The 24,526-nt window shown below is 37.0% G+C and overlaps 1 protein-coding gene across 1 annotated transcript in view; it reads left to right on the forward strand.

The window, feature by feature from the left end:
* Positions 1-1,175: 1,175 nt before the first annotated feature.
* ADSS2 (adenylosuccinate synthase 2) overlaps positions 1,176-24,526 on the forward strand; it is a 32,457-nt gene continuing 9,106 nt past the window's right edge. Inside the window, 8 exon segments of the mRNA NM_001167809.1 lie at positions 1,176-1,459; positions 15,312-15,414; positions 16,222-16,290; positions 18,221-18,271; positions 19,139-19,205; positions 19,479-19,586; positions 20,609-20,690; positions 23,388-23,514. Coding sequence (NP_001161281.1) covers positions 1,277-1,459; positions 15,312-15,414; positions 16,222-16,290; positions 18,221-18,271; positions 19,139-19,205; positions 19,479-19,586; positions 20,609-20,690; positions 23,388-23,514 — 790 coding nt within the window. The 5' untranslated portion in view covers positions 1,176-1,276.

Below are 24,526 nucleotides of genomic sequence, written 5' to 3' on the forward strand. Positions count from 1 at the left end.
CAAAAATTTTGGACGTGACTAAATTGGGTCACAGATCATTATAAAATAATATTTAACTATTCATTTAACTAAAGTGACAAAAAGATTTCAAAGGTTAGAACATTGTTGCTGGGGCAAAGGAGGAAACTGCCTTCCATTTTTTAAAAGCAGGAGATAAAATTCCTATATGAAAAATGTCTTCCTTTATCCTAGAAGAAAAGTAATATTCTTATCTTTCTTCTTCCTTGTTAGGCAATCTGCTCGGAGTGGTACCCGCATGAGAGCTTTCCCCTTTGGGGCTTCCTGATTCCGTTTAAAATGAGCTTTATTTTTATAGTATACTTGGGAATCTAATGGCAACTGAAACATTAAACACTACAGAAAGCACCTGGGCTCTGGACTGACCACCTAGGTACCAATTCACTCCTCACTAGAGGTAGTTAACTAGCTTTTAAATCCTGTAAAATACGGATAAGATAGTATTACCTACCTCATATGGTTGTTACTGTATTCTGGCATACATTATAATGACATCGGCATTTAATTCTAATAAGGTATAGGACTCTACGTATTCTGTAGATTTTCAGGCCTAATGACCTCTACATTACTGCTTTACGTTCGAGTTTGCCCTTTTCTGATGCCCGTTCGCATCTCTGTTTTTACTTTCAGACCTTACTTTCCAATTTTAAATCTATAGTATGTTCCAATTTCATCCCATTTGTATTTTGAAATTCCACCCTTCGTATTTTGTATACACTATCTCATTCCCTAATAAAAGCATATTAAGAAACAACTTAAAAACAAACATTTTTCACAAACTGAAACGTGCAGATGGCAGACACCAAATCACCGGAATACACCACTTTGACCAGAGCGCTGCCGGGAGTTGTAGTCTGACGCACTGGCACGTACCTCCCCGCCTCTCCAGTTTGAAAAGCCCGAGAAAGGGCTGGTGGGCGGGGCGTTGAGGTTGAAGCGCGCTCGAAGCCCCGCCCCCATCCTTTCCGTTCTGAGTTCGCACTGGAGGGGCGCGCCCGGCCGCGGAAGGGGCGTGGCTTTTCCCTGGGGCGGTGCTGCCAAGGCCGGCGTGCGCGGGGAGGTCCCGGTGTCCCTCTGAGAGGGCGGCGGGAGCGCGGGGCGGGCCTGGTGGGAGGGTGGCGACCCGGCAGGTGGGGCGGGGCCGGGCTGGCTCTGGCTCCTTCTTCCTCCGCATGTGGCTGGCGACCGCAGGGCAGCTCAGTTCGCGCACTTCAAGCTACCCGCCTCCCATTTGGGCTCTCCTCGTGTCTCCGGAGCCATGGCGTTTGCCGAGACCAACCCGGCGACATCCTCCTTGCCCAACGGCGACTGCGGCCGCCCCAGGACGCGGCCTGGAGGGAACCGGGTAACGGTGGTGCTCGGCGCGCAGTGGGGCGACGAAGGCAAGGGGAAGGTGGTAGATCTGCTAGCGCAGGACGCCGACATCGTGTGCCGCTGCCAGGTGAGGCGGCAGGGCTCTGACGGGAAGCCGGCCCCTGAGCTCGGGCCCAGAACTCGCATCCACCGTCCGAAATAAGGTGTCACCTTGAGGTTCTTTCCTCTTACTACGAGCTGCGGCGACGTGGAGAAATGGCGGGAGGTCGGAGACCCCTGACCTGGGTCTCGGGCTGCGGGCTCGTGATGGCTCAGGAGGAAAATGCGGCTTGACTCTGGGAGCCTTTGAGATGCGCGATGCCTGGGGAGTTGCAGTGTTCGGTCCGAGGACCAGTGCTCAAACCCAGGACTGGGGCCGGGGTGGAGATGGGAGACCGTTCGAGTTTGAGGAGCTACCGCCCGAGGCCTGCTGCCGGCTCCGGGCAGAGACCCTAAAGGGCCGCAAAATCGTCCCCGTCATCACCCATCCGCCCAGGGGATACCAACCGGGCCGAAACGCCCAGAAATCCAAACTCGCCACTCCCCCACCTGCAGGCCCGAGCTTGCCGAGCTTTGCCTCTTCGGGTCCACTTTGTTGACATGAGAACACACTTCTGGGCTTTAGGGCGGTTTATAACCGTGTAATGGCCCCTTTTTTTACTCGGTACACGGTTATACTAAGGAACGTTAATTTTACTTGTTGGTCCTAAAGGTAGGCATCCCAGCTCTTTTACGAGTGAGGCAAGTAAAAGAATACAAGTGTCAGATCTAGTATTTAGAAATATTTACATTGTTAACGCTCACACCTAGAGTGAACTTTCGGGAAATGGAATGGTAATATACTTCCTCCCGGAAGACTCGTGGTTTTCATTGTAAGCCTTCTTCCTATTTGTCGTTTGCTTTGAAGCAGCCAAGAGGCTGGGCCTTTCTAAAGGCTCATAGTTAACTGTTACGAATTTCAAAATTCGAAATAGTTGAGCAATAAGCCCTTTCTGAACGAATGGTAATGTCTGAAGTTAACTGCTGTTTAGGTTGCAAGAATGTTTCTTCTTCATGAACTGTGTACATGGCATAATATAATAATGCTGTGTGCATTCTAACAAGTTCGTAGGCCTGCTTGATGAGAAGTGTTCTACCAACTCCAGTACTTTGGCCACCTCATGCGAAGAGTTGACTCATTGGAAAAGACTCTGATGCTGGGAGGGATTGGGGGCAGGAGAAGGGGACTGCAGAGGATGAGATGGCTGGATGGCATCACTGACTCGATGGACCTGAGTCTGGGTGAACTCCGGGAGTTGGTGATGGACAGGGAGGCCTGGCGTGCTGCGATTCATGGGGTCGCAAAGAGTCGGACTGAACCTAAAATTGAATACCATTTTGGCAGGCAGAAAAAAGTAATCATAAGTACATCAAAAGTTAAATGAGAAAATTTTGTTTTTTGCATGAGGAAATCCATCCTGCCCGTTTCTGGGTTAAGCTGCTTCTTATTATTACCACTACCACCACCACCACTTCTCTTCCAGTCTTCTATTCTTCCACCTCTCTGGCTAGACACATAGGAGGTTACTCATGACACCCCTAAAGGTGTTGCCTCATACTGCTGTAGGAGCTGCTCCAGAAAACTGACCATCACCTTCCTTTTCTCTTAAGATCCTATATTGCTGTGCTGTGGCAAAGTATGGGAATACCTAACTCTGGGGGGGAGGAGAGGTTGGAGACCCCTTTATCTACTTCACTGTCATTTCTGATATCTTCCTTATACAGAAATGGTTGTGGTTTAGCTGCTAAGTCCTGTCCAACTGTTGCAAACCCATGGACAGAGGAGCCCAGTTGGCTGGGCTCCTCTGTCCATGGGATTCTCCAGGCAAGAATACTCCAGTGGGTTGCCATTTCCTTCTCCAGGGGATCTTCCCAACCCAAGAATCGAACCCGGGTCTCCTGTATTGCAGGCAAATTCTTTTATACAGAAATAGCTAACATAAATAACAATATAGGTTGTAAGAAGTTTTGGGGGATGTAACCATTTTGCCTTCATTCTAAAAGATCCTCAATTTTAATAATCACTTTGAAAAGAAGTAGAACTCACTTGATGGTTGGAGAGGGTATTACCATGTTACTGCAAAAAGTAGTTTTGAAGGAGGTCATGGGCTGATCTGATCTGATGCCCTTGGAAAGTCTGGAGAGAAGTGAGTGATAAGGAGCCAAGTTTGGCTTTAGTGTTGGCTGAAGATAGAGGAGACATGTATGAGCAAACTTGTTAGACAGATTTGACTCACCTGTAAAATTTTGACTTGCTACCTTCCTTATATAATTTTAAAAATTTATATTCTTCTAGTGTTTTAAGAACCCAAAGGATTCTTAATGTCTTGTAGAGGATTCTTAATGTCTTGTTAATGCTGGTAGATAGATAATGAATAGATTTAAGAATATCTGTTGTGATTCACTTTGGTAACTATATTATTTGGTCAGTCCCAGTAAGCTGACATCTCTTAGTGAAGTTCTCCTGAGTTATAAAATTGATAGTTATGGACTGTTGAAATTCTTAAGAAGTATAGAGAGCTGGGAAAAGTCAACTTTTGGAAGGACATTTGGACTTGAATTGCTCTGTTTGATGATTTAAGTTTTGTGTATTATTGAAAATAATATGCACTTTTTAGAGTTTAATCAGTATATTTTGTCATATTCATGCCATAAGCTCAGATTTTGTAGTGTTTCTCCAGAAGTGGTATACACATAATGTGTCTCTAACGGAATCATAAAATAAGGAATTTCTCCCAATAAAAATACAGTTTTTTAAAAGAAAAGCTGACATTGCATGTAACTATTTATTTTAAATATAAAAGATCTTTTTGGAAAGAATAGGTGCAAAGCTTGTGGCATTTTCATCATCATTTTAGATTTGGGATTTATAGGAAGTTATAACTTGTTAGATACTTATACTTTAGATCCTTAAATAAGTGTGTAGGACTTGCATGGAAGGATGACTTAATTCAATAGGTCTTGCAGGAAAAAGAGAAGAAGAATTAAGTATAGGACCAATTTCTGGCATAGTTCATTCATCCAACAATCGCATAATAAATATCTATAGGGGACCACTTAGCCCCAAAGTTTTAGCTGACAAAGGCAGGGCTTGTGCTCACAAGGTGTTTATAGTCTAGTGGACAACTGTTACTTAGAAAAGTATTGCCAGGATGGGGATGGAGAAGCGTGTTAGTGTGGGTTTTTCAAAAGGTTAAAATATGGGAATAGGAAGGCCCCTTCCTGGCAACACAAAAATAGTTTTATTAGAAGGTCATTACTGTCCCCCTACCCCAATTCCCTCAAAGTAAATTAGTCTCTATTTTCTTCATTTTGTCGAATAGAAACTACAGAGATTTTGACTATTGTACTTTATATCAGGCCTTAAGCATGGGCTTGTTTATTGTTCTGGTGAAAGTAAAGCTTGGCAGTCTTGGCTGTGACAGGCATGAGGTTAGTTGCCTGTGATCGGGGTAGCTAGAACAGTATTTCCTTTCTTTGTGATTTTCCCCAGGGTTTTAATGTTAATGTAAAGAGGAAATACTAAGTAAAATTAATTATAAAGGGAAAGTATGTCCTGTCACATGCTGTATGTAAAGTTGGCCATAAAACTAAGCACAATGAAAAAAAGTTTTGTAGCTAGATGTGGGTATCTGCTGAAGGGTCTGAAACCAGCAATTAGCAAGTGATAAAGAAATGCAAAAGACATATCAGCAGCAACTGAGACTTTCTCCTTGAAATACTCAGAAAGGTTGAGAGATAATTTAAAAGAAAATAACTTCAATGTTCTTTTAATGCCTTGACCTTATACAGCTAAAATTATCTTCTAAACCACCTTCCATAATTTTGAAGCTGGTGGAGAATTAGCATTTAAGGTAAGCCATTCTTCCAGTTTTATAACAATTGCTGTTTCTTTGTCTCATATCAGGATTGTTTTCTATATATAGTATTTTCCAAGAAAGTACATAAGTGATTACCACTGTGTGGTGTACTTGGTTAAATTTTACTTTCTTGAATTATTGTGCTTTCCCTAATAGAATGCTTTCCAGGTGGCACTAGTGCTAAGAACCCACCTGCCAGTGCAGAGTCGGACACAACTGAAGTGATTTAGTACTATTAGAATGTAGGTTTCTCAGAAAGAGGACTCATTCCCTTTTTGTTTTCTTCCATAGCACCCAGTACTACATGAGGCAGTGTGTGCTTAGTCGCTCAGTTGTATCGATTCTTTGCGACCCCATGGACTGTAGCCCGATAGGCTCCTCTCTCCATGGGATTCTCCAGGCAAGAATACTGGAGTGAGTTGCCATGCCCTCCTTCAGGAGATCCTTTCCAACCCAGGGATCGAACCCAGGTCTCCTGCATTGCAGGCAGATTCTTTACCATCGGAGCCACTAGGGAAGCCCTGTGAGGCAGAGAGGAAGTAAATACTTAACAAATATATATTGTGTGACCTGAATCACCCTTAGAAATTTCTTTGAATTCCGTAGTTTAGCTCTTTCCTGTATTATTTTAATACTCATGCTCAGTCACTTCAGTTGTGTCTGACTGTGACCCTATGAGCAGTAGCCCACAAGGCTCCTCTGTTCGTGGGATTCTCCAGGCAAGGATACTGGAGTGGGTTGCCATGCCCTCCTCCAGAGGATCTTCCCCACTCAGGGATTGAACCCACATCTCCTGTGTCTCCTGCATTGCAGGCGAATTCTTTGCCGCTGAGCCACTGGGAAAGCCTTATTATTTTAATATATTCCTGGGCAATTTAATTGACTATTGATGTGAGCTTAATGTGGAATCCCCAGCGTTCCTTGGATTAACAATTGTTACATAGTATTTTTAGCTAGTATTTTTTTATGTTGTACTATTATGTTCAAAGGCTTTACTCCTTTAAAGTTTTATCTCCTGTATCTATGAGAAAATAGATAACTGATAATTGTATAATTTTTGTGCATTTCCGCAACAAATTTCAGTTGACTGCCATGTGTTTCTATTAAACAGTTTTTCTTTGCTGAGGGCAGTAGATCTCAAAGTTGTTCACTATTTAAGCTTACTGTATTAGTATAGATAATATAGCATTATCTTTATTTTTGAGGCATAAATTTTTTTAATTATATGAAATTATCTTCAGTAATCTGACCAATATTATTCTGTTTCTTTAATTTTGGTGAGAAAGGGTGGATTAGTTTGGTTGTTTTAAGTATCTTTAGGAAGAATTGTTGCCTAGAACAAATCTAGAGTGAACTTGTAAATTGATAATATACTTAATAGCTTACTTAACAGTAATGGATACAAATCTATGTATGTTTTGGGGACTAAGTCAGTGTTGACACCAAAGTTTAATGTGGATTAGCTACATAGCAAACAGTAAGTGAAGATTGGTGATGTTAGAGTACTTTTTATCAGTAGAAAAAGGGATGTTGAGGTATTCAGTATTGTCTGGGGAAAGCATTTGAAAAGAACAGTAAAGTGTGTATAGCACAGGGAACACAATGTTTTGTAATAACCTATAAGGGAAAGGAATCTGAAAAAAAAAAGGTATATATGTGTGTATAACGAATCACTTCACTGTCTACCTGAAACTAACACAACATTGTAAATCAACTCTGTGTTGTTGTTCAGTTGCTAAGTTGTGTCCAACTCTTTGTGATGCCATGAACAGCAGCACGCCAGGCTTCCCTGTCCTTCACTATCTACAGGAGTTTGCTCAAACTCATGTCCATTGAGTCGATGATGCCATCCAACCATCTCATCCTCTGTCACCCCCTACTCCTCGCGCCCTCAATCTTTCCCAGCATCAGGGTCTTTTCCAGGGAGTCAGCTCTTAGCCTCAGGTGGCCAAAGTATTGGAGCATTAGCTTCAGCATCAGTCCTTCCAATGAATATTCAGGGTTGAAGATTTCAGCTTGTGATTCATCCAGCCCAGCATTTCGCATGATGTACTCTTCATAGAAGTTAAATAAACAGGGTGATAGTATACAGCCTTGATGTACTCCTTTCCCAATTTTGAACCAGTCCATTGTTCCATGTCCAGTTCTAACTGTTGCTTCTTGACTTGCACACAAGATTCTCAGGTGGCAGGTAAGGTGGTCTGGTAGTCCCATCTCCAAGAATTTTCCACAGTTTGTTGTATGCTAAGTCACTTCAGTCGTGTCCGACTCTGTGCGACCCCAGAGACGGCAGCCCACCAGGCTCCCCTGTCCCTGGGATTCTCCAGGCAAGAACACTGGAGTGGGTTGCCATTTCCTTCTCCAATGCATGAAAGTGAGGTCACTCAGTCGTGTCCGACCCTCAGTGACCCCATGGACTGCAACCTACCAGGCTTCTCCATCCATGGGATTTTCCAGGCAAGAGTACTGGAGTGGGGTGCCATTGCCTTCTCCTCAGTTTGTTGTATGCTCAATTTAAAAAAAAAAAAAAACGGGACAGTTAATAGAGGACAGTTCCCATGGCTACTCTGGCTCCAAGATGGATGGTTCTTTACATTGAACCAACTTTTAATTATATTTAATTCAATGTAATAAAATTCCTCTTTACAAAATAGGAAGTCCCATGACATTTTTTAAAATGGGACTTTTGTCTGTATTATGTTTTGAAAACCCTTTTAAAGGAAGGGTTTTATTCATGAGAGAAAATTTTTTTGACTTGAAATCTGCAGTTCAATGTCAGTGTGTTTTAAGAAAATATCTCCATAAATGTTTTAATGATTAGGGGAGTTTTTATCTGGAATTTATAAAGAGCTGCATAACATTGGTTTATGCATTTTTTTGGTTGCATGTCTGATCCTCCTATCTATGACTGTGGTCATCTCTGACCCTTGTTAAGTGTGTATATTAGAGCACACACATGCACCTAGAATCGGAGCTTCTTAATCAGGAACCTGAGATCCTCCAAGTCTATTCCACTTTCCATTTTCCTTGTGAGTTGTTTTATAATGTAATTTAAGGTACAAAATACGAGGTACCTGAGATTTTTGTCATCCTTGTGACACTTATCTGTGTATGAAAGTGGAAGGTAAATGTAATACTGTAAGGTAAAGCAGATGTCTTAAGCCTTTAAGAGATAACTGAGCAGTGCACTTGGATGTCTTTGCTAAAAAGAAATTCAGATACCCTGTATATGTTTTCCTATCTAGCGTGTCTGGTTACTGTTGAATAGTTTAATTTGATCAGCTTACTGCCGGTAACTTAAACCTGCTCTACTTTGGAATCACAAGCTAATTGCAGTTATTTGAGTGTTTTTATAAAAGAACAGTCATCCTTGTTTATAATTCCTTTATTGCTGTGGATTGCTGTGTTTTAGTTTTGGCAAATAGTGAAATCAACAATGGGACACGGGCTGGAACGGTCTTTACCAAGAAAATCAGCACAGGTAATCAGCACCAACTCCAAACAAGATTGTTAGGTTTCTAAGGAACTTCAAGACTAGATATGAAGTGGGAACCCTTTTTTGGTTGCTAGAATAGTTCAAAGGCATGGATCTGAAGCATGGCTACTCTATGCTGTAATTCATAGTGTTTATTCTGACTTTTTTTGATTGACGTTCATTTTGATCTCTATGATTACAGTATAGTATTCATGTATTCAGAGGAACAAGGACAAAGAGAAGACACAGACTATTTTGGAGGCCAAACTAAGTGGCCTGAGTAATGCCTTTGGGCTATGTGCATGAAATTGTTAGCCCTTAACACTCTTGCTATTAGATGGAAAAGAGATACCATTCTTTCAGGTTTGTAACATTGACTGTTTCCATCTCCTCTCAGAAACTCACTTAGTTTGAGTGATTTTGGAAAAGAGGAAGACCTAACAGCAAACTAAGTCAAGACTCAGGAGTCACTTTTGCAGACTAGTGTCATTTCATTCCAATCTAAAAAAAATTTTTTTTCTTTTCCTTTCCTTTCTTTTTTTCTTTCCTCTCTTGGACCTTCTTAGAAACTTACATATAACAACATTTCCTGATCCAAACTTATATTATAGAGTTGGGCTTGATAGCCTCTGGTTCTGACGAACTATGGAAAGAAAATTTAAAACACTTGTCATCTGACTTTATTAAGTTTAAAATCAAATTGGGGGAAAAAGTGTACATGAAAACAGTATAAAAGAGCTAAATATTTTTATTTTGAAATAGACAATCTAAAACCCCAAGAAACCAACCAGTGGAGCCCCAAAGTGGCTTCATATTGTGTGGCAAGTCTCTTTGAGGAAAATCATAAGTTTATAATGACTTTTATGATATTTAAGAGAACAGTTACAAAACAACTAAATAATATATTATCCCTGTGTCCTCCAGTACCATGTTTTAGAGGTTTATTCTTGATGGCATAGATATTAAAATTTAGAAATTAACTTTTTTAGAAATTAGTTTTTAATTGAACTGTAGTTGATTTACTGTATTAGTTTCAGGTGTACATAAGTTAATTATCTTATATTCAGTTATTACCAGTGCAGGACGTGAATTTAGAGAATGGGCTGTATACATACCGTCTTGCAGTGACTTTGTTTTGTAAATACTTTGGATTCTTTATAAACAATGGAAAAGAGACTGTCTTAAGCCAAATGGGGCTAGGCTTGAAGGAAGACCTAGATGGCTAAACTTTGGAGTGGCCTGGCCTTAGGCAGCTCCTTGGATCTCAGCAGGCAGAACTGGCCGTTTTTAGGATGCTCTCTTAGTGATAGGCATCTCTCACAATCCAATTCCCGAGAGAAGCTTGATTGGCTCAGGCCTGGATCAGCTTTCCTCCTCTGGATCAATTACTGTTGCCAGAGGGGATGATTACATATTATGATTTAGGAAGTAAATGGTAAGGGGGAGGGGAGGCAGAGGGACTCACTGTACTGAAGGTATAACTAACCTTCAGTTCATTTCATATGGGAAGATAAGAAATGAGGAAACAATTCAGGGTTATTCTCCTTTGTAAGTTGTTTTCTACTATATTGTAGACCTTTGGTGCTTTTCTGGAGGGAAAATGTTTGGTGTTAAATAGGTTTTTATTATAATTAAAATAATGAGATTTAGCTGTATTGGTTTTTAAACCCTAAAAGTATATACAAGAAACTTTGCTCTTCATCTTGGAGAACATAGAATTTTAGTTCTGCTCTCCCCCACCTCCATGATAATATTCTAATTTATTTCAGTGAGGTACAGTGTTTTTTTTTTTTTTGGTTATTAAGAAGCTTGTTTAGTATTTACCTTGAATCTTAATGTAAGAATAATGGTCAAAGAAAATCAGTAAAATAAACACCAAATTAGAGGATGTTTTTGTGATTGTGGTGAGTGCTGATTGGATGACTGGATTTTTTCCTTTTACGTATTCTTCACTTTAATATTGTTAATTTCCTTTTGTTTTGAAGAGGTGGTAGAATGGCTTTATTTTCAAAGAATTGTAGAGTTTTACTTTTCTAAAATTATCGTTGTTGTTGTTCAGTTACTAACTCTTTTCCAATTGTTTTTGACCCTAAGCACACCAGGCTTCCCTGTCCTCCACTGTCTCCCGGGGTTTGCTCAAGTTCATGTCCATTGAATCGGTGATGCTATCTAACCATCCCATTAATTAGTCCATATCAACTATATCAACCATCTCATTAATTAGTGCATATCAAATAAGTACTAACAGTGTCTAGAACTTTATTGGTCACTGTGGGGGAAGCAAAGAAGTATTGAGCCCTTGTATTTAAAGAGTTTATATTCGTCATCTTTTATCCCCACTGAATTTTACATTTGTTCTTGTTATTTAATGTAAGAAAAATATATAAGGCATTATAAACTTATGTTTTTCCTCAAAGAGACTTGCCACAGAATATGCAGCCACTTTTGAGCCCCACTCGTTTGTTTAATGGGGTTTTAGATGGTATATTTCAAAATTAAAAATGTTCAAAAGTGAAGGCATCTGAGATTCATTAAGAAACATTTTCTCGATTGATACGGTTGATCTTTAAAACAGCATTAATTACTGTTCCACAACTCCTTGTTTCTATAACAATTGAACATATTCTGTTTTTTAGTTAAGTAGTATAAAATATACAGCTGTGATATTTAGAAGTATTTGTTAAATGCTGCATAAATGAGTGGGATCATAAGTGTTATGGAAATTTAGCAAAGCAACAAGAGGTAGTTACATATAACTATTAATATAAATATGTGACTAATGTTGGATCTGGGAGGATACTTTTCGAAATTTGCTTTGAGGCATCTGTTAAAAATAGAATGAAAGATATATTTATCTTCCATCATTTATCTGGCCTTCCCAGTGCTAGTTAGGAGAAACATTAATAAATATATATGTCCTTGCTACTTATTTAGGTACATACTGCAGAGAGTTGCCCATGTGAGACGCTCTTCATCGCAAATGTGGGAGTCTGCAGTTGAGAGTACAGTTGGCCGTCCGTATCCATGGGTTCTGTATCCAAGGATTCAACCAACCGTCAGTCAAAAATAAATTGAAAAAAAAATCCAGAAAGTTCCAAAAAGCAAAACTTTATTTACATAGACTTTATGTTGTATTGGGTATTATAAGTAATCTGGAGATGATTTAAAGTATCCCTGAGGGTTTGCATAAGTTATATGCAAATGTTGCACTATTTAAACACTTGTGGATTTTGGTGTCTCTGGGGGTCCTGGCACCAATCTCCTGTGGATACAGAAGGACTATTTGCCCTGGTAATGTGGTCATGGGTGTTGGTTGGGTAAGACTGGCAATGGTAGTTCTGTTGAAACCTCTTCGTTTTTGCTGTCTGCTGCTAACATGTGACCCCTCCTTGGACCTGTGTTTCAGAACAATTTCCTCAGCTCCCAAGAAGAATTTTGTATATTCCACACAATTTATGGCCTTTCCTGGTGTCTCAGATGGTAAAGAATCTGCCTGCAATGCGGGAGACCTGGGTTTGATACCTGGATTAGGAAGATCCCCTGGAGGAGGGCATGGCAGTCCACTCCAGTATTCTTGCCTATAGAATCCACACGGACAGAGGAGCTACAGTCCATGCGGTCACAAAGAGTTGGACACAATTGAGCGACTAAGCACATTGCACACAAAATTTATACATATTTTAGGTTGGCATCCAAATAGGCAGTTGAAATTTGAAGCTTCATCTGAGGCTTTTTGTGAAATGACTATACTGAAAGCTGTATCATATATAGATTTGTCAAAAAATGCCTTATGAGTAGCTCCGTCTCAGTTCACCTCAGGACTCTTCTGCACAGCAAGTGTTTCAAGGTTAGAAGCTTTTACACCCCAACCCTTGTAGGGCACTAGTGACCAAGCATACTAGCTAATACACGCATTTTCTCCCTTAACTCCTCAACAGGATAGTTTAGGGTTATTCTTGAATATATTTAACCATATTTTCCTACTCAATTAAACAATTTAAGTGGGATTTAAACCATATAGTAATCCTTAATAAGGCATTGATTATTGAACAATCTTGGTTAATGTTTGAATGAGCAAGCTGTTCACGAAAGTGTGATTTCAAGCCTTTTGCAGCTGAACTTTTCTAGCCTGAACCACCACCTGTGTGTAAACTTGGAAGAACTCAAAGAAGTAAACCAATGTATTGCCCTAAAGTCATTTATCACCAATCACAATGACCTATCTCAAACAAATATATCAGCCACTATCCTTCCATCATTACGTCCTGTCTTAGTAAGATATTATCTAAGAGAGTAGTAGGCTTTGTTATACACAAGAACAACTGAGTTAAAAATTATTTATCCAAATGACTATATTAGTATATCTTTAAAAACAACTGTGTAAAAAAAATGTATAAAGAGGGTTATTTTAAAAGTCTACATCAAAATTACAAAGTGGATAGTTTGTTTTATATTAAGCAAATGATGAATTAAAAAGAAAACTGATTCTGCTTAAATAATAACACTTTATTGATTGTTTCAAAGTCACCAGTACTTGATAACAGTTTAATATGAATTCATTAAATTTAGTGTTTTATAACAATGTAAATAGTTATAATAACAAATTAACATTTTCCTAAGATTTGAAGAAATTTTAATGAGTTTTTATACTCTGAAAATATTTTTCCTGAAACTTGGAAGTTTCCTAAATCACAGAAAGTTGTGATAAAAAGGCTAATATTGGTATGAGGGATAGAATGAAAGAAAAGCCATAAAAACCAAGTAAGAATTGTTCTGTGGATTATTTAAGAAAGACTAAGATCAATATGTTCTTTTTTTTTTTTCCAGTATATTCTTTAGTTTATGTAATATGTTTTAGGATTCTGTCAGAGTTGGTGATAAACTTGCCAAGGGTAAAATAATAATAAAGTATGACCAGGAAGTATATTGCAACATTGTTAATAAAAGACAAAAGGTTGGAAACAATCCAAATGCCGTTCTGTGGGACCAGTTTAATAAATGTATGTGTCCTTATAAAAAAGAATACAGTGCAGCTGTTAAAAGGTTTGCAAGGTTATAGAGAATGAGCTTTAAGATTTGTTAAGTAGAAAAGCAATTTGCCCAGGTATATATCTTTGCTATTATTTGCATAGGTGGAATATGCAAATATGTGTTTGTATATGCAGAATTACTTAGGGAAGGACACACAAAGCAGGCAGTAACAGCAGCCTTGTAGCAGGTAAGGGAGAGCAGAATACCAGAAAGACTTGACTTTTTACTGCGCATCCTACTGTGCCTTTTGTATCCATGTGCAGACGTTGCCTACAAATAAGTAAATAGTCAAAAAAAATTCACCTGTTCTTTGATGGAATCAGGTGAAGGAGGTGTTGCTTAAATCCCTGTTTCTGTCTTCCTGTGTCTTGTCACCTCCCTGTTACCTGGTAGACTACAGGCTATCACTGCCAAGTCTTTTGTTTCCTTTTAAACATACATGACATAACTCTAGTCTTTAAGCAAGGAATTCTTTGTGCAGTGCAAAACACTGTAAATAAGTATTTGCTTTGTTGAAGATTTTTTTTGCAGGACCTATTTTTCTGGCATTTTTGTGAATTCATGATGACAGTAAAAGTACATAAATTTGGTAGCCTTGTGATCAAGTTAAACCAGTCATGTCCTGCAAAGAAGTTAAACTTTTTATTTCTTCAGATATATTCCTAGTTTGTTGTTTATTTTTAAATTAGTGTTCTGTAGACGTTTAAACATAATCAAATTGATTTGTGTCTTTTCCTCATGCTTTTTAAGCTTAGAAATTAGAAAAACTGTCTGGTCACTTAATACTGTCTCGTTTGTACCTGATTTTTATAATTCAGTTTTACATTTTGTTTCATAGAGTAGAAATTTCACCATGGATTTGTACTATGATGCTCAGCTTTAGAAGTTCCTTGACCCAGTGTATTACTTAAGCCAGAGACAAGCAGATTCAAGGAATTGGTCACTAACCAAGCTCACAAGACTGATTTTAAAATTTAAAAATTAGTCTTTAGGATAACTAATAGTTGAGGGAATTGCTTGGGAGATATCCTAGTTGATAAATCCATATAGGAATAATAATTTTAGATCAGAGTTGCTTGTCACAGTTTTAAGACAATGAGAATTATATGAATATTTCTATCAAGTTAGGATAGATTACTTTTTCAATTTTAAGGATATTTTAAAGATCAGTGTCATGGATAATTAAGTAGATTGCTACATGTTCCACATAGTGCCAGAAACAGAATAACAAGCTGATTGTTCCCTGTACTTTGTTCATTTCTTTCTCTTTTTAAGACGGGATATGTCTTCCAGTCTTCCAGAAATCTGAATTCTCCAATTTCTAGATACTGTTAGGAATAATCACTCAAGTAGGGAAAGGAAAGAGGATGGCCAAACTGTCGTAAGCCTCTAGAGAATAAGTATTCGTGGCAAATACTTGGGTTGCCTCAAGTAACGTTGTCATTGTAGTAGGAGATCATTAATTCACTTTGGAAGGAGTTATATTGCTTGTCATATTCATTGTTAGGTTTAGTTTTCCCAATCTTGTATTTCAGGGAGGAAATAATGCTGGCCATACAGTTGTTGTAGATTCTGTGGAGTATGATTTTCACCTTTTACCCAGTGGAATAATTAACCCAAATGTTACTGCATTCATTGGTAAGTATGTAAACTGAACTTAGGGATTTTCTTCCCCCAGTTGATAATAGTGTTTATTTTTCATTAAGCTTATTTAATCTCTAATCAAATGATTTATTGATTGCTTATTAATCCTGACAGTGGTACCTCCTGGAATATACCTGACTTGGACTGTTTAACACATCTTTTAGATCTTTTAGCCCTAATACTTTTTGGAATGATTACTTTGCATTTATTTCTTTTTGGCATCTTAACTGTGTAGCAAAGTGTTGGATCATCGAATCAGGTTTCCAAGCACTGTGAAGCATAGTAAGAAAAGCGAGAAGTCTATGTTTCATGGATGGATTCTGAAGGCTTGTAACATAAGATGCAATCTGACATTTTCTCTTCTAGTCTTACTTTTAAAAATGCTAATCACAACCCAGTAAATTGATTTTATGGCCGCTAATTGGTTTGAGTCCCCAAGTTGAAAGACTGTGATCTGGTTCAGTTTGCCTAAAACTATATAACTGGTTCCTTTCAAAATAACAGTTTCACTTCATTTCAAAGAAATTTCAAAGTTTATTGAGTATAGTTTTAAGTGTTTTATATTATGTGCATTATGTTCAATTGTATATTTACATTTTACTACTATTTAAGACTTGGAGTCATTTCTGTGGTAACTCCCTGATAAATTAGAATGTTCTACTAATTCAAGTGTATCGCTCTTCTACTATTCTAGATAAGGGTTATTGTAAATGTCTTTGTTTAAATATCATTATGTATTACAAATATAGATGTTTAAAGTTGGGAGTTGTTTATTTGTGTGTATGTGTTTTATTTTTTAAGGAAATGGTGTGGTGATTCATTTACCTGGATTGTTTGAGGAAGCAGAAAAAAATGTTCAAAAAGGAAAAGGTATGAAAGAATGAGTCTGCTTTATCTGGTAACCAGTTATTTGTTTTTTTTGGTGGGGGGCAAGGGTAAAGTTTTAAAGGGACTCTCATTCCAGAAAAAACTTCACATTTTTATCTTCCACTTTAAAATTACAGGTTATTGGGACATAATTTTTATGTCATAATTTTTATTTATTTGAATAAATTTTTATTATATTTTATTCATTATAATCAGTGTTCTAAACAAAAAACAAGCATAGCAAGTTCATTGTGTAAGTCCTGAATTTTTACACATTGGTTGTCTGCAAACCTTATCTTTAGGTAGCTAGAATTACTATATGTTGGTGGCACGACTCTGGGAAACAAGCTCATTTTGTCACTTGTGGTTGCTAGCATCCTCTTCTGCACAAACCAAAATTAGCTGAAGGCAGTTTCAGGAAGGCACTGTAGCCCATTTTGTACACTATTAGCCTCGTTTCCTAGAGGATCTGGAAGTCCCTTGGTTACTACAACCCAGGACAAAAGAGGGTTGTTTAGATCCCTCCCTCCAAGTGAGGAAAACGCTTCTATGCAGTGAATCCACTTCCATCTTAAAAAAAAAAAAGACTTGATTTCCTGCCTTCTCTTATGTTTTCTGGGGTTTTGGAAGTCTGTTTACATTCAATTTGGCTGCCTTTCTAGGGTTTGAGGGGACTGTGACAATACAAATAAAACATAATTGAGAAAAATCATTAGTGTAGTTTCCCCTTAACTCATGTTTAATGTACTGTTCTATTAAATTTTTAAAGTTTATCTTTCATGCATAAAAGTAGCAGTCCATCCATCCTTAAGTGTTCCTTACAACTAAATCTGACTTAAAAGAAGCCTGTCTTGCTTCTCTCTCTGTAGTCTTCCTGAAATTTTACCTGTTTGTTGTGTCTGCTTTCTTTAATTGGTTAGGTTGAGGTTCCCATGCTGCTCTCCGCTGTTCTTCATCCCCCTTTACAGTTTTGCCCTACTGTTTTTCCTTCTTCCCTGCCTAACCCAGCTGAATCCACCTTACTGAATTTCTTTGTAATATTTACTTTATAATATTGCCTAAGCTAACTTTAGAATACATATGTGTTTACATGTCAACAACTATGGGGGCCTTAATATCTTCTTTATAAGGAATATTTTTAAAACAAATCTTTGAATATTATCAAAAGTAATTAATATTTTTTACTATTCAATACTAATTTTCAAAATTAGTATTTGGTGGCTTATCCTTGAATACATATAACCTGGGCTGGGTGGCTAATCCTTAGAATACATATAACCTAAGGTTCTGTCTTTAAAGAAAAATATTTAAATTCATTTATTTATTCATTTTCTTTGAACATTTAGTCATTTTCTTTGAACATTTATTGGATACCAGACCCCATGTTATGAAAACTCATGACTCCTACTCTCAGGCATTCACACTTAAATGGGAAGATACATAGATCTTCTTATAATTCAGTGTGATAAGTGCAGTAATTGATAGTACTTTGGAAGAATTAGTGAGAACATTTTATTATTTTGTTTAATCACATTTTTTTGTAATTGTCTTGGGAAAGGGCACCATTCCCAAAATTAACTCCCTTTCTCAAAATTCTCCCCATGCTCTGCTCCTCACTCCCCACTGCTGACAAAATGATATTTTGTACCATTTGTGTTTTTGGATGCTTAAAAGTATTTTATGTGGCTATGGCTGGCTTGAGTTTGGAATAACTTAGAGCAAAACATTTAGAAAGATAGAATTTGTGAATGAGTTTGTATAATGACAGATGAGAAAATTCTTGTTAAACATATTTCCTATGCAGAAGAAAAAATACTAAAATGATTACTTCAGTGAAAAACACTTTTAAACATTGTATTTATAAGGAAATTAAGATTTAAACATTATTATACAAATGTTCAATTAAGCATGTCTATTCTTCCCTTCCTTCTAGGTCTGGAAGGCTGGGAGAAAAGGCTTATCATATCTGACAGAGCCCATATTGGTAAGGGGGGGTACACTGTATTTATATATAACTGTCTTTTTATCAGAAACATGAAAGCGTTTAATAGATTTGATCTTTAATTTTATTGAAAACTAAGTAGGATGAATTGTAACAATTGAGTTTAAGTACATGAAATATTAATAATTTTTTTCTTCTGTTTCTGATAAGGACTAGGTTAAGATTACCTACTTCTGAAGAATTAGCTAACCAAATGAATAAGCAGTATTTCAAGAGGCTTTGCTACTTCTATTTGAAAATAAGCCATATTAAAATATAAAGAGCATTTATTTGCATATATTATTAGCCTATTTCTTTATATTTATCGCTCATTTATTGTCAACAAGTATATTGGGACTTTGCTTTTTATTCATTGTGATAATGTTCCTTTTAATTGGAGTATTTAAACTATTTACTTTTAGTATAATTAGTGGTATGGTTGAATTTATATTTACTCTTTGTTTTCTATTTGTTCTTTGTGTTTTTTCTTCTCTCCTGATTTCTCTGGGATTTGATTTTTTTAATATTATCTCCACTATTAGCTTATGAGAAAGAGAAGAGGGAGATGATCAACATAACCCCCAAATTTCTAGAGTCCAAAACTTGCAGAGAATATCTTAGTAAAATGAGCTTTATAGAATTCCAAAATTACTGTCTTAAGGACTCATTTGTAAAAATATGATAGATTGCAATAAATAGGAATGAATGAACAGGTATATTTTCATAATAATATACCAGTTAGGCTTGTATTTGTCATAAAGAAGCTAGGCTGAAGGGATTTGTAACTTAAGTAATTTAAAACAAAATACATTTTGCTTTCCTACATTACTTTTGAGTCAATAACAGCTGATTTTGTTTTTTCTCCCTCAGTATTTGATTTTCATCAAGCAGCTGATGGTATCCAGGAACAACAGAGACAAGAACAAGCAGGAAAAAAGTATGTTCTGTTTTTTGTGGGTTTTTGTGGGTGGGTGTGTATGTGCAGTTTTAAGCATATCTGGTCTTTTTCTGTTTCAATTCTGGGCCAGAAGTTTAAGAAAAATAGCTATTAGATTATCCTGTTTAGATTTCAGAGAAAATCATTAAGATCATGAAAATAAAATAGCATAAACAGAAAACACTCATAGTAACTTAATTCTTTGTGGTCAGCTGACATTAAGAACTGGATCTTTCTCTTCTAACTCAGAGCTTGTTTTGATCTATTTTTAAGTTTGGGTACCACAAAAAAGGGCATTGGCCCAGTTTATTCTTCCAAAGCTGCTCGGAGTGGACTCAGGATGTGCGATCTTGTTTCTGACTTTGGTGGCTTCTCTGAGAGGTAACTATCTTGTATTTTGAAATGGAAAGAACAAATGGATTTTTAGAATTTTTAAAACTCAATATGCAAATTGATAAAAATCTGTATTCTAGTTGATTTGTGGTGGTTGGCTTTTTTGTTTCTTTTGAAATACTGTTTTTTTTTACATTTGAATTGATCCTTAATTTGAGATTAACTTCATGAAAATAACATGATGTTGATATCATATGAGTACCCCCAGAAAGACAAAGCCAAAATTATATTTAAGGATTGGAATTTAGAATGCTTTACTGAGAAATAGACATGTTTCCGGGAGTATGTGGCAGTGCTGTGGTGGGGTCTGCATATCCTAGGGTCTTGATCCTCAGATTTTCAAGTTCAAAGACACTGCTGTGTCCTTTCACCTAGAAATAATTAGGTTATCAAGTACTTGTGAACTAACATGTATCAAGCTCAGCTTAAAAAATAGGAATGCCCCCTTGACATTTAATCACTGTAGAAAAATCTCCGTGGGAAACCTAATAATCATCAGTAAACTATATGGTGACTCAGTGATGAGTTAGTTGGTTGCATCTAATAACAGCATTGAAGATCACTCGCTGTATCCATTTTCAGTCAGCAGTTTGTCTGTCTGCATTGTTAGGGCACCTCCAGTGAGAATATTGGAGACAAGCTGCTAATGTCTGCCGCTGACTCTCCTAAAAGCATCATTTTAGACCATTCCCTTTTATCTTTCACAGAGTATAATATAATTAATTCAGATTTAAGTCTTGTGGTTACAGATTTGAGTCATTCCCTGCTCCTCCTGCCCCTCACACACATCACCTTAATTATATTGTTGATATTCCTATCAGTAAAAAATATTTTGAATGTATCATTTATTCATATGACTGACCTTAATTAGATTCTGTTTCTCAGAGTATAACTTCACTTTGGGGATTGTTATTAAGACCACTTAACTCCAGAAATCATTTGAATAGAATGAAATTATTCAGAATATTTTAAAACAGAGCTAAGGTCTTGATTTATCTGTTTTTTCTCAGGTTCAAAGTTCTGGCTAACCAGTACAAATCTATATACCCTACTTTGGAAATAGACATTGAAGGTGAATTACAAAAACTCAAGGTAATGCTTTCTGACATTTATAATGTCCTTTTTAAAACTTGTTTGCCAAAATAGCATCTAGATCTTTCATTCATTCAGTCTTTGTATTAGGAACTGAAAATACGAGATTGAAGAACATGTGGTTAGTAAGTGCCGCACAGATATGTGTAAAGTATTATAGGTAAGAACTGGTAAAGTGAATTTGTATTTTTAAGTCTAAAAGCATATAGGCCTAAAAGGACGTGGCATGTTTGAGTAATTTTACATGATGTGCCTTTAACAAAACATCCACTGGGGACCAGGGAGCAAGAATAAAGTACTTGAAAAGGAGCTTGACAGGCTACAGTGAATGAGATCACAAAAAGTTAGACAAGTAGCAACCAAATCATAAGTCTTGTGTTGATGTTATATGCAGTAATAGGAAGGTTAGCTACTCAATAATTTTGAGCAGAAAAAAAGGACTAACTTTGTATTATATAAAAATCACTCATAAGCATTTGGAGGGTAGATCAACAAAGGGCCAAGTGAGAGATGATAACTTTTAAAGCTAACCAGCACAGGTAGGACTGATACCCCAAAGGGTCAATTAAAGGGACAGCTCTAAAGCACTGTACTCTTTAGAGACATAGAAGGTGATTGACCAAAGATTAGGACCACAGTTGGTGCCTAAGTTAGTCAGTAATCAAGTTGCCTATCCTCTCTACCCTTCCTTTCCTCCAAAATCTTTGGAGTTGCAAGCTGCTTCCGTTGTGTCTGACCATTACTCTTTGTTTCCTGTGAATAAGTATGACATCAGTTCCAGAACTGAATAGGAATTTACATACCTTATATATCATTTTAGAGTTGTAGCAGACCTTAGGTCACCTACTCACTGAATTTCTTTTGAAAAAGTGACCTTCAAGGGACATTGTGAATGTTAGGTATTTGGATTTCAGTATATTGATTGTTGCTCAGAGTAGACTGCCACTTTGTTTTCGTTCTGTCATGCAACAAATATTTTAAATTTATTAGTAGCAACTTGAAAATATTTACATGCTAATATACGGGTGTATCTTTTCAATTCTATTTTATATTCCATATGAATGTAAAGTATATGAATAATAATGACCAGAATTAAGTAAGAAGATTCTTAATAGGTGTTGAACAGTATTCCCCCCTTATCCTTGATTTTGCTTTTTGTGGTTTCAGTTTCCTGTGGTCAAGTGCGAAACAACTCTTAAGTTTTAAATTTGAGACCTTCTGAGTAGTGTGATGAAACCTCTTGCTGTCCTGCTCCATCCTGCCCAAGACATCAATCATCCCTTTGTCCAGTGCATCCTGCCCGTTAGTCGCTGACTAGCCATTTCACTTGCCAGATTGACTGTCCTGGTATCACAGTGCTTATATTCAAGTGACCCTTTTAACTTACTAATGGCCCCAAGGTACAAGAGCAGTAATGCTGGCAATTTGGATATACCAAAGAGAAACCATACAGTGAAAATTCTTGACTTAATAAGGAAAGAAAAAAATATGCTGTGGTTGCTAAGGTCTACAGTAAGAATAAGTCTTCTATCCAAGGAAAAAGAAATTTATGCTAGTTTTGCTGTTGCAAAAGTATAACTGTGTTACATAATTTTTACTATAGTATATTGTCATAAGTGTTCTATTTAATTATCGGTTATTGTTGATCTCTTGCTGTGCCTCATTTATAACAAATATTATCAAAGGTGTCTATGGATAGTAGAAAACACAGTGTCTGTAGAGTTTGGTATTGTCTGTGGTTTCAGGCATCCCCTGGGGGTCTTGGAACATATTCCCCTAGGATATGTGGGGGGACTGCTCTATGTTGAACCAGGACTTTAAGGAACATGATGAATGGTACAGTCACTTCAGACATTAAAAATAAAGGACTAAAACAGAAAGAAGCATGAGACTGGCGACTAGAGCCAGAGGGGGATTATATGTCCATCAATAGGTATAACATACTTAGTGAGTTCATGAGTGGATCTTGGAATTTCCTTACTGGTCTGGCTAAACACTTAAACATGGTTGAAACTAAATTTTATTGCAGTTATACTATAGGCCTTGGGAGAACTCTTGTTTATATTTTTAATTGAATCTCTAGAATTAAGCAGTATTATTAATACTTTAAACATGTTTTGAGAAAGTTTTATCATGTTTATGTGAGTTAGTATTTGATATTACTAGTAATACTGCTAAGGTATTTTACTGTAATGGAATACAGTGGGAAAAGAATATTAGTAATCAATTATTGATGCTTGCTTGGCAGTGACACTGGTGGTCCTCACAACATTTTGAGAAAGACTTTGATGCACTTATGGTTATATGGACTCTTAAGTGCTGCTTTTTTAATACCTACAAAATATAAAAGCACAATATTCAGTTCTTTTTGTTTTCCTAAAAGCTGTTATATGAAGTATGAGTACTGGGCTGTTCAGAAGATTGTTATCATTATTTGCAGTGAGGTTGAAGTAGAACCTTTGAATTTCATTGTATCTCTACTTTTCTTAAAATAGTGTCTCTTTTCTGGTTCTGGGGAATCAGCATGAGAGACCAAAGCCAATCCAAATGTTGCAATAGGGTGAGCATTGTCACCAATCCCCTTCTCCTTTACAGTTGTCAGTTTTCATTGTCAAAAGTTGGGTGATTTTTACTCAGATAGTTTACATTGTAAATTTATTAGTATACATCGAGCTTGGTTTTTGTCTTTGTATATAGGGTTATATGGAAAGGATTAAGCCAATGGTGAGAGATGGAGTTTATTTCCTGTATGAAGCTCTCCATGGACCACCAAAGAAAATCTTGGTAGAAGGTGCAAATGCAGCACTACTAGATATTGATTTTGGTAAGTGAAATACAATTTACGGGGAGCATAACTGAGTCCTAAATTGCTTAAGATATGCATAATTAATGTTAGCATTAAAGTATTTTAGAATAAGGCTTTTTGCTTGTATATTCAGGAATGATGAAAGTTTGTCATCTTATCCTAACCCTTTTTTTTTTTTTTTTTTTCCTAACCCTTTTTTTAAAAAGGGAATATTTTGTGTTTTGCAGTTATTAGAAAAATGAAATCACTCTTTGGGTCAATGGGATTTTGTTGTTGTTTGGTTTATAGCAATTCCAGACTATTTCCTTGGAACTGAAAGATGATTAGGTGAATTCTGTGAAAGAACCTATAATTCAACCTTTTAAAAACTGTCAAGAGCTAATAATATACATTGTTACTAAGCATGCACATCCTAAGATCTATGGAAGTCTGTTTAATTAACTCCCTGGATGTGAGATTCTGAATTTAAAAATTTGATACTTATCATCTTCAAACTACTGCCTTTGTTGACCTTCAAGCTAAACATGATCTCTCAGTATAAGACTGTTCTCAGCTGTTACTAACATTTCATTGACTTTTGATTCCAAGTAAGCCAATTAAAGTGTACTTGTGTACAGTAGATACATATTCTTGATACCATAATATGCCTATCCAATCTGGAAGAAAGCAGTGTCTAATTAGCATAGGAGAGAGTTCAAGTATGAATAGGATCTTGGGGTCAGGGTTGCGGGGGATAGGAAGTACACCTTTGTTTACTCTTGTCATTTCTGGGGTTTATTCCCTGAAGAGAGATCAAAAGGTCATAAACTGTGGCATACCACAGAATTCTTGGTGTACTCTTGTCACTCCAGGCTGCTGGGGTATCCGTATCAAGGGAGTAAAATAAAATTTACTCCTGTTTTAAATTAACAGGAAAGTATAAAATATAAATCTACATAGTAGGATAACAGCAGAGTTTTGGCATTAAATTAGGTGAGTACCTACTGGACAGAACCGAGTAATTGCATGTACTCAAGGGGCGTCTGTAGTA

The sequence above is a fragment of the Bos taurus genome, chromosome 16 (genome assembly GCF_002263795.3).
Source record: "Bos taurus isolate L1 Dominette 01449 registration number 42190680 breed Hereford chromosome 16, ARS-UCD2.0, whole genome shotgun sequence".
Classification (NCBI taxonomy): Eukaryota; Metazoa; Chordata; class Mammalia; order Artiodactyla; family Bovidae; genus Bos; species Bos taurus.